Genomic DNA, 9,728 nt, shown 5'->3' on the forward strand with positions numbered 1-9,728 from the left:
TTCCAGTGTGCCAGGGGCGTACTTCACCCTGCAAGCCTCAGGGCATTCACACATCTCAAACACCGACTCGAGTTTTTCAAACCAATGGAGGAGTCCCACTGCTCCCTCCGTGCCACTGAATGTGCTAGGACGACAGTCCATGAAGTTCTTGAAAGTGCAAACAGGTGGCTGAGTGTGTTGACCTGCTGTGTATAAGAATAGGACAAGATTAAGCACAAGAGTTGGTTTAGGAGTGTAGGATCTAAAGGTCCTAGTGCGAGTTACGACTGCAGGGTATACCTCCTGCTTGTGCAGCTGCAAGTGCCGCAGCAACTTGTTCGTTAATGAGAGCCGTCAACTAGGCTTGTGTCAAGTTAATGCGTCCAACCATGATCTTCATAGCAAAGGTAACATATGTGAGAGAGCGTTCGTGAATAGTGCGATGACCGAAGAGAGTAAGCACACAAGTGTTCTCAAGCAATAACAAATAATAGGCAGTGTAATCTAAGCATACCACGAGCAAAGTTCTATGTAATTCTAGCAAGTACGCAAAGTAAACATGAATAGTAGTACCTATGGTGTTGAGCCTTGCACGTGGAGCGAAGTGTCGTTGTGGATCGTTGAGCACTGTACTGGCTATAGTCTGCTTTTAATAAAAACGTTTTCCCATATTAAAACCAAGTTCTCTATAACCAATGGCTCTGATACCAATCTGTCACACCCCCAAAATCCACACGTGGAGTTCCACCGCTTGGAGGCGTGACTGACCAGGATCAAGCCACCAATCATATTGAACATGTAAGTAATAAGTAAAAGTAAATGTAATTCAACCAAACCAATATGAAAGGTGTTCAAAACATAAGTATAATATCAATGTTTAGCGGAAGCATAAAAATAAACCCAACATAAGTATGAGTATGAAATGTCATAATGTTTAATCAAAGCATTCACGATCCTTGTCCACAACGACCGCGCCTCCCAGTGCAAGCTCCATGTATACCTAACGGCGTGCAAGGCATGTAACAGAGAGTCAACAACTAGTTGAGCGAGTTCACAGTGGGTTGTTTAGTAATAATGTTCATTTCGTAAACTGTTTGTTTATTTAGTAGCCCATGTATCGTTTATAATTACATCGCGGCCCTCCAGGCATGTTTGCAAAGATTTGTGGGAATTTCCCATGTATTGTAGACTAGTTTTATTTGTATCGCGGCCCTCCAGGCATGTGTGCGAAGTTTAGTATCTGTATCGCGACCATTCCAGGCATGTGTGCGAAGTTTAGTATCAGTATCGCGGCCATTCCAGGCATGTGTGCGAAGAGTAGTGGGGGCTTCCCCATGTATCACTAGTCTAGCAGTAACAATGTAAGTACAAGTAACCGTTCTATTCCATTCCCAACCCCCGGGAATCCCATGCCTTGGAAAGAGTGTGAACTCACCTTGGTTTGCTCAGTATGCTAAGTATGTGCTCACAGTTAATCAATCAAGTCCTAAAGTACGCACGTATACATAATCAGTTTGTATTCACGAAATTCACGTATATGCATAATCAGAGTGGATATCGAATCAATGATCACCAAGCAGCACCAAAACATGTATTCAAGTTCATAAAAGTTATGCTCAACATTAAACAGCAGTTAGGTAATCCAGTTAACACTTAACAGAGTTAAATCAGGTTATTGTGCAGTTTACCCATTCGGCGAAACACCCCTGTCTCGCCATGAAGTCCCTTCGACGAAATACCCTAGGTTTCGTCGTGATGTCCTCGGCGAAACACTTTGTGTTTCGTCATATTCGTTTCGTCAAAACCGGTGTCGGCGAAACACTTTTGTTTCGCCATGCCCGTTTCGTCATCAAGTGTTTCGTCCGAATGTCAGTTACGTCGTCTAAACATTAAATCACAAAAACCCTAATCATTTGTAATAGCCGTCATGAACATCATCGATTATCATCATCAGTAAATCATAGGTATTCAATCAATCCTAACAGGACCAACCATTTATCTTAACCCTTTATTCATACCCGAGCATAACAAGAACACGAATCCACCCTAAAAATCAGTCTATATCATTGATTCATAACCCATTCAGACTAACAACAATAAGAACCCTATGTGTTCACAACCCGACTCGTTTTACAAGTTTCATTATCGATCGTGATAGTCATTATCAACAACTAACACGGAAAAAATCCAACCAAAATATCAACAATCATATTTACAATCTAACGTATGCAAATCACAATGATCACAACCTTTATCACTGTCATCTTTCATTGAACCCTAGTCTACAGTATTCCATCAAAATCATACACTAAGCATGCATTCGTGAACAGGTAAGCGTTAGCAATAGACTAACCGAATCGAGATGACAAGTAGGGAATACGAGAGAGAAAGCTGATGGTGAGGATAGTTGTTGCCGTCACACAGTGGGGAGTTCTAGGGTTTCAACCTTTGCCAAAAAGTGTTACGAATGGAACAGAATAGTGAATAAATATTTCGTGTAATGGGTTAGGCCCTTAATGGGCTTCGGCGAATCGTGGGCCGGCGAAACACATTATTTCGTCGAACAAGGGATGGCGAAACACATCAGTGTTTCATCGGGTTGTTTAATGGCGAAACACTTTGTTTCGTCTACTCGTTTTGTCTGCTGGGTTATCATATCACTTAAACATATTACAACGTATACATTTAAACATCCAAACACATAAGCATGCACAATCACCATACACTTTATCATGTCACAACGTATACAGTTACAAAGAAAACAACTTAAGCAAACAGTTAACGTACATTTAATGCGAAAACAGAATCTTGGAAACTCGAGTTGTCACAGTTAATTTCTTGAAAACTTGACTCTTTTTAAAATTATCGTTTTCGGACTTACCTCTTTCGTCGTTTGGTTCATGCTTTGGTTTTTCACTTAGATGTTCTTCCATTTTTACCTCTTCAATTATTACTTCCTTAGTAAAATTAGCCTCTTCCCTCTCGCGGGACTCTTTTATTAAGTGTTCAAGATTTTTGAGACTTTGTACAATTCTCTCGGCTTCGGGGAGGATAGATGGTGGTGTTTCGTGAAAGTTAGAGGGATAAGTGTCCCAATCAAAGCTTGATTTTGGAAGTTCAAACCTTGGTTCCTCATAGTACGCATATGAGGTGGATGGTTCATACCTTGGTTCCTCATAGTAAGCGTATGAGGTGGATGGTTCGAAAAGGTCACAATATTGCACCGAGTGAGGATTACCGCAAATGGTACAATATTCTTCTTCGTAATCATCCTCTTCGTAGTAGTAAGTGTAACCTCCTGAGTATTGATCCATGAGGAATCACTCAGTAGATTACAGAGTCTCGGGACCAGAAAACAAAATTAAAAAGCTGAAATAGAGGCTCACCACGGCCCCATGGTCAACAGACACGGCCCCGTGGTCAGATTCTGCATCTGGGCGTTTAAGACTTGTTACTAGTTATACATGGGGGCGTGTTTAGTGTGCACAGCCCTGTGTTCAGCTTACTGTTATGCTAAAAATTCCTAAAAAGTTAAAAATGAGCGCGCAGTTTTGAAAATGGTTTTTTAAAAAATGATTAGGCCGTCAATTTTAAGATTTCTTAAAATCTTTGTGTCCCCGACAACGGCGCCAAAACTTGGTGTACGTTAAGCGTGATATGATTTTATTAATATTTTAAGCCCATTTTACGCATCAGTCAAGTTTTAAATTTATAAAACACGATATTGTACTAACACTAAACATACACTTGGGCTAGTGCACCCATCGCTAGCGTAGTATAGTGTTGGTAAGATACCGAGCTCGTCCAAGGACATAAGAGCTTTTAATACTGGTTTATCGTGAACGTCTAATCAGTCTAAATTTTTTAAAAGAGTTTTTAAACATGAAAATAAAACTAAAAAGTAAAAGATAAATGAAAGAAAAACAAATAGACAAGATAGAATCACTTTGATCCAACTCATCTTTAATGTACCCTTTGATGATTTTCGCACTTTCGGACTTTTTAAGAGATTATCTTAGTTATAGTAGTAGGCCCCTCTTTTGAAGGTGACGTTACCCTCAACCAGTGGTTTGAGTCAGCAGAGATATGACGTGAGGTCGAAGTCTCAATCAATTTTAAACCAAATACAACTATTAGATAACGGTAAGTGGGTATCGAACTCAAGGAGTTTGTGGAATGTGTGTTATCTAAATGTATGTCTAGGTTAACTAAGATTAAACTAATTGCAAGGAAAGTAAATTCAAAGAGTTGGATTGTTTGATTTTAAACTAAGATTACGAATTAACTTGCGAATTGAGAATTGGTTTTGTAAACAATTTAGAGACAAATGACCATCCTAGACTTCCGGTTTCAATTGTCATTCAAGCTTTAATCCAACTAGAAAGAACCACATAGACATGGTTCATGTGTAGTTACGTGCTCGTGATGAAAGGGAACTAAGTACTCGGATGCCTAGAATGCGAGGTTGTTACCCGATGACCAATCAATCAATACCCAATCCTAATCCCTCCCATGATATCTCGATTGCCAACGGCACCAAGAACGTATGGTTTAAACTACGATCAAAGCATCAACTAACTATTTACGAACAAATATCAACACACCATAATAAACAAACAAAAGTTGCAAGTCTATTATTCTAGAAATAAAGATCAAAACATGAAATGTCTCAAGCAAACCTTCAATCCAGGATGATCACAAATAGCTTAGCCACTCATGACTTTAATCATCATCCTCACACAAGTTTCAATGTTCATAACAATTAAAAACATAAACCGAATGATTAGAAATTGTCTTCAAGCACCAAGAACACCCAAATTCGTCTCTAGAACAGTTAGTAACCGAATAACCATCATGAGACCTTAAAATTGCAATTAAGAGGGCAGTTACGAGTTCATGTTGCACGGCACCATAAGCTACGGCTAGTGCCATAAGCTACAACGCTGAATGGGTTGTTAGGAGGACAGGACATTGCCATAACCTACGGCGCCAGCCGTAGGCTATGGCGCCTTCAAAGATCTTACGGTGACCTTGAACTGGAGTACGACGGATCTTGGCAAATAAGGGTGCCGTAACCTATGGCCCTGACCGTAGGCTACGGCGATGTCTGATGTTTTCTCCTTTGTTTCTTGTATCAATTCTTCAAACCTTAACTTGTTTCCACCACATGCGTGCTCTCATCCGAGCACCATAAAAGTATTCTTTAATGCTTCTTTAGACCTGCAAAGCCAAATGCACCGTAGTTAACAAGTTCCACAGATTAACCAATTTAAACATGAGATGTGCGTATATTTAGATCGTTTAAGGGTTGTCCTACGGACCACCCATCACATCCCCACACTTACCCGTTGCTTGTCCCAAGCAACCCATTTAATCAAACTCAATTTTTCAAGCGATCAAGTGTAAACCAAGCAACAAATGTCCTCATTTACTATTTCTTTCCCAAACCCGCACATAATACACCCCTTACAATACTCTCTTCTCGATGGCAAAGAATAACTAGCAAAAGAAGCTAGATCATACTCAAAGCAAATGGGTAGTTGAACAACAATATGCTTGTACTTAAATCGATCTTTTGCCTAAAGAATGTGCTACACATGCAAGTGAATCAAAGGGACTCTAAGGGTTGCAACACGGCTAGGCATATAGGTAGGAAATGGAGATACACGTAATAGCTAATGATTCGACCCGGTCTTTTATTTCTATCTAACCCAAACAACTGCACATCAACTTCTCTCTTTTTTTTCTTTTTTTTTTCATTGCTCTTTCTCTTTTCTTTTCTTTTTTTCTTTTCTTTTCATCATCATTTTTTTTCTAAATAAACTAACAATTGAAACTTCACATAATAGACATACGAATATAAAATGCTAATACTATTAGACTGGGTCGAATACGGGTGAATTTATGAGGAATTAGGCAAGGGTTAACAAATGATTGGTTAAAAGCTCAAAGTGGCTACTAAAAGTCCAAACCCCCGCCCCTCTCGCTACCATGCTCATATATGTAATTCATGAGGTCCAACCCCCAATTCCCATGCTCGCACACACGTTGACGAGGCTACCTAAGTGCCCTTATCCTTTTCACATTCATGCAAGTTAAGGCCTCAAACCGCATCTAAGCACAAGTTCTAATGTACCCCCACCCATTGCCACTCTCATCAAAGAAAATTATTTCTAATAATCTCAAAGAGATGGCTCAACTCTCACCAAGAAAGAACTAGGGCATATGGGTTACCGATGTATCATGCGGTTTAGTATTCAAATTTTCGATTCGGACCATTTTCACTAGATTTAAAAAAAAAGTAAACTGCAATTTTACCCCCTGAGATTAGGGGTCATTGGCATGTCTACCTCCCCCCCCCCCCCAAGGAAATAATTGCAATTTTACCCCCCACTGTTTGCTGTTATGTCGCAAGTTTACCCCATGCCGTCAGTCAACAGTTATTTGATTGTTATAGGCAGGGGTATTTTGGTAATCTTACCCTATATTTATTATTATTATTATTATTATTATTATTATTATTATTATTATTATTATTATTATTATTATTATTATTATTATTATTATTATTATTATTATTATTTATAAAATCAAATTATCATCATCATCTTCAAAACCAGATCCATCATCATCTTCTAATTACCCAGATCCATCATCATCCACTCCCTCAACCACCGTAACCACTCCTCCTCACCACCTCCCATAACTCATCCACCCCCACTTCTCCCTCTCCGGTGTAAGTTTTTCGGCGAAACCCTGGGTGGACCACCAACGATGAAACATTATTCCACTCAAGCAAACCCAAAACCTCCACTGCTTCCTTTAACTTCCCCTCCTTGCACAACACATCAAACTCCTCAATCATCCCGCCGTCTTCGTCCGGTTGAGTACAATTCATCCCATTACTCTGTAAGCTACCCCAAAAACTCTGTTGATTACCCATCATGTATGTATTCTGCACATTTCTACCTTGTTCATACAACCTATTTGAAGTATTCTGATTTTCGCTAGAAATCCCATTAGGGTTTTGCTCAAATCGGTCATTATTTCCCCTAAAATACGGATTATTGTTACTAGCATAATTATTAGATTGGGCGTTTTGATAATCAAAGGTCTCATGGTCAACCCATCCGAGCTCATTTAAATTCTGACCCATTACCAACACACTCATAATGGCCCATTACCAAAAAGCAGCCTCGATTCAACAACTCCAATTTCGTTCGATTTTAAGTTTCGTTCGATGTGGTAATAATCCTTAATCTTTTTATTTTCGTTTATTAAATTTCGTTCGATTTTCGTATAACAATGGTGTTGTGTTTTTTTTTTGTAGGTGCAACAGGTTCAGACATGTGTCAACCTGCTTATAGCTTTTGCCAGCAAATTTTTGAGGATATACTATCTTTAACAGACAACGTAAATGTAAGAAATTTTAAAAGACAAACTCATAAAATACATAAAGTTAAATAAATTCTATAATGATATGTTTTTTTTTTCAGTACTATGATATAAGGAAGAAATGTGATGGGAGCTTGTGTTATGACTTCTCAAAGTTGGAAAACTTTTTAAGCAAATCATCGGTTAAAAAAGCATTAGGGGTACCAAGCAGTCTAGATTATGTTTCATGTAGTGATTTAGTGTTCCGGTCTATGCTTAATGATTGGATGAGAAATCTTGAAGTTGAGATTCCAGCACTTTTGGAAGACAAGATTCAATTGCTTGTGTATGCAGGAGAATATGATCTTATTTGCAACTGGCTTGGTAAGTTGATTTCTTCCGTTATGAAAAAAGAATCCAACCGTTTTACGTTTAACTGAAATAATAGAATAAAATGCAGGGAATTCGAGATGGGTTCATGCCATGTCATGGTCTGATCAGAAAGATTTTATTTCAGCTTCAAATGTTTCGTTTATAGTCGACGGAAAAGAAGCTGGCATTTTAAAAAATCATGGGCCTTTGACTTTTATTAACGTTCATAACGCTGGACACATGGTCCCTATGGATCAACCAAGGGCTGCATTAAAGATGTTGGAGTTGTGGACCACAGGGAAGCTACTTCCACCCAACAAGGTGTGGGTGCGGGTGCACCTGTTTTTTTTTTTGTAGACACTCAAGAAAATAAAAATTATAAAAAGCTTCCGTTTCGTTATAAAGATCCATGTACTGTAGAAGATATTTGCATTATATGTGTATATGAAAGCAAGAAAGAAAGATAGAAAAAGGTTAAAACTTTACTTGTAATTAGCCAGCAACTGGGCTAGCAACTGGGCTGATTGGTTTGCTAACAAAACACCATTTTAGTTTTTGAATTTTACACGCGTTTCTAACATCATACATGTTCAACCAACTTCTGGACTATTTCTAACATTTAACCTTTATTAGATCATGTATTTCCATTCAAGGGTTACTTGTAAAACATGAAGTTATATTGGAATATCACCTAAAAATATCATATTTGGAAAAAGTATACATAGTAACATAAGAACATTAGCATTTAGCTATAACACTTCGCGTACAAGTTAAACAAAATTCTGTTGCAGGGGGTAATATTGTTAATTAACACAAAGTATAGGGGGTAATAAGAAAGGATAAATTAGTAATTTACTAGTGGAGGGTAATTGTGCGACTTAACAGGAATGTTGGGGGGTAAAATGGAAGGGTAATATAGTCATTTCAACTTAGAGTTAACAGATCTGTTATTGACTTTGACGCAGGGGGTAAGGTTGCGACATAACAGCAAATAGTGGGGGGTAAAATTGCAATTATTTCCTTGGGGGGGGTAGACATGCCAATGACCCCTAACCTCAAGGGGTAAAATTGCAGTTTACTCTTAAAAAATTTTCAATTATCACAAAATTTTCCCCTCATCCCCACACTTGGGATACATTGTCTCCAATGTATGTTTTGAAGGGAAAATCGCTTTCATCAAGAACATCTATTTTTGCTTATTTTCTCAAACCACAAATTTCTTTTTGTTTTTTTAACTAAAAGCACCACTAATCTATCATATCCCATAACACATCAACACCTCAAACACCACCCATCCTCCCAACCAAACATCAAACATAATAATGTACACAAAGATACAAGATGAGATGAGACACGACCTGATCAATAATATCTGGGCTGCGGAGGCCCGAAGATAGATGTCATCATATCCGCAAACTCTCCGAATCCAAACGAGCCACTGCTGCTACCGCCCTGATCACCTTCTTGGCTGGCTTGTTGATGACCCATTCTCGTATGTGGATCCACCCACTGTGAATGGTGCAATGGTGGGGTGGGGTATGTAACACTACCATCGTATAGCGGTAGTGTGGAATAATCCACAATCGGTGGGTCGGATATAACCGGCTGGCCTGAATGCCAAGCGTCGTGCATGCGTCTCTGGCGATCATCGAGATAACGATTGTTCATTTCCTCTTGATGGGCGTACATATGGGCTCGATTCCATTGCTCCTGTCAGTCATAACTTTGCTTAAGAGCCCTTTCCACACTAGCTCCCATATATGTTTGTTGATCGAACAACATCTGATTTGGCTCGGACCAAACGACAAATGTGGGAGGCCGCCTTTGTTCGACCACTTGCTCCATATTTCCTGAATGAGCCCAGTACGAGTCGTATGGCTGCCGTGCATAATCAAATGCACTCCCAATGTAGCCCGATTGTGTTCCCACTCCATTAACACCACCACTTGGTCCGGCACCCCTCATCTCTATATCGACTATAAACGTGTCCACTCGATAGTCGT

General features: G+C 39.2%; 1 protein-coding gene across 2 annotated transcripts; it reads left to right on the forward strand.

Moving 5' to 3' along the window:
• The first annotated feature begins 6,596 nt into the window (after window positions 1-6,596).
• Window positions 6,597-8,285, forward strand: LOC110884821 (serine carboxypeptidase-like 48). 2 transcript variants are annotated; one of them, XM_022132532.2, is made up of 4 exons: window positions 6,597-7,224; window positions 7,310-7,398; window positions 7,476-7,737; window positions 7,814-8,285. In XM_022132532.2, exons 1-4 carry the CDS (start codon window positions 7,152-7,154, stop codon window positions 8,080-8,082), a joined length of 693 nt encoding a protein of 230 aa, XP_021988224.1. In that variant the 5' UTR covers window positions 6,597-7,151; the 3' UTR covers window positions 8,083-8,285. The 2 variants fall into 2 exon arrangements, with proteins under 2 accessions (XP_021988224.1, XP_021988225.1); XM_022132533.2 differs by having other exon boundaries at window positions 6,597-6,888.
• The last annotated feature ends 1,443 nt before the right edge of the window (window positions 8,286-9,728 follow it).

This window comes from Helianthus annuus, chromosome 10, assembly GCF_002127325.2.
Source record: "Helianthus annuus cultivar XRQ/B chromosome 10, HanXRQr2.0-SUNRISE, whole genome shotgun sequence".
Classification (NCBI taxonomy): domain Eukaryota; kingdom Viridiplantae; phylum Streptophyta; class Magnoliopsida; order Asterales; family Asteraceae; genus Helianthus; species Helianthus annuus.

Excerpts from the sequence above, each read along its gene's own strand:
- LOC110884821 (XM_022132532.2), top strand. The coding sequence starts at position 7,152 with ATGGCCCATTACCAAAAAGCAGCCTCGATTCAACAACTCCAATTTCGT. Across the intron at positions 7,225-7,309 it reads TTTAAGTTTCGTTCGATGTG|GTGCAACAGGTTCAGACATG; the intron begins GTAATAATCCTT and ends TTTTTTTTGTAG. Across the intron at positions 7,399-7,475 it reads CTTTAACAGACAACGTAAAT|TACTATGATATAAGGAAGAA; the intron begins GTAAGAAATTTT and ends TTTTTTTTTCAG.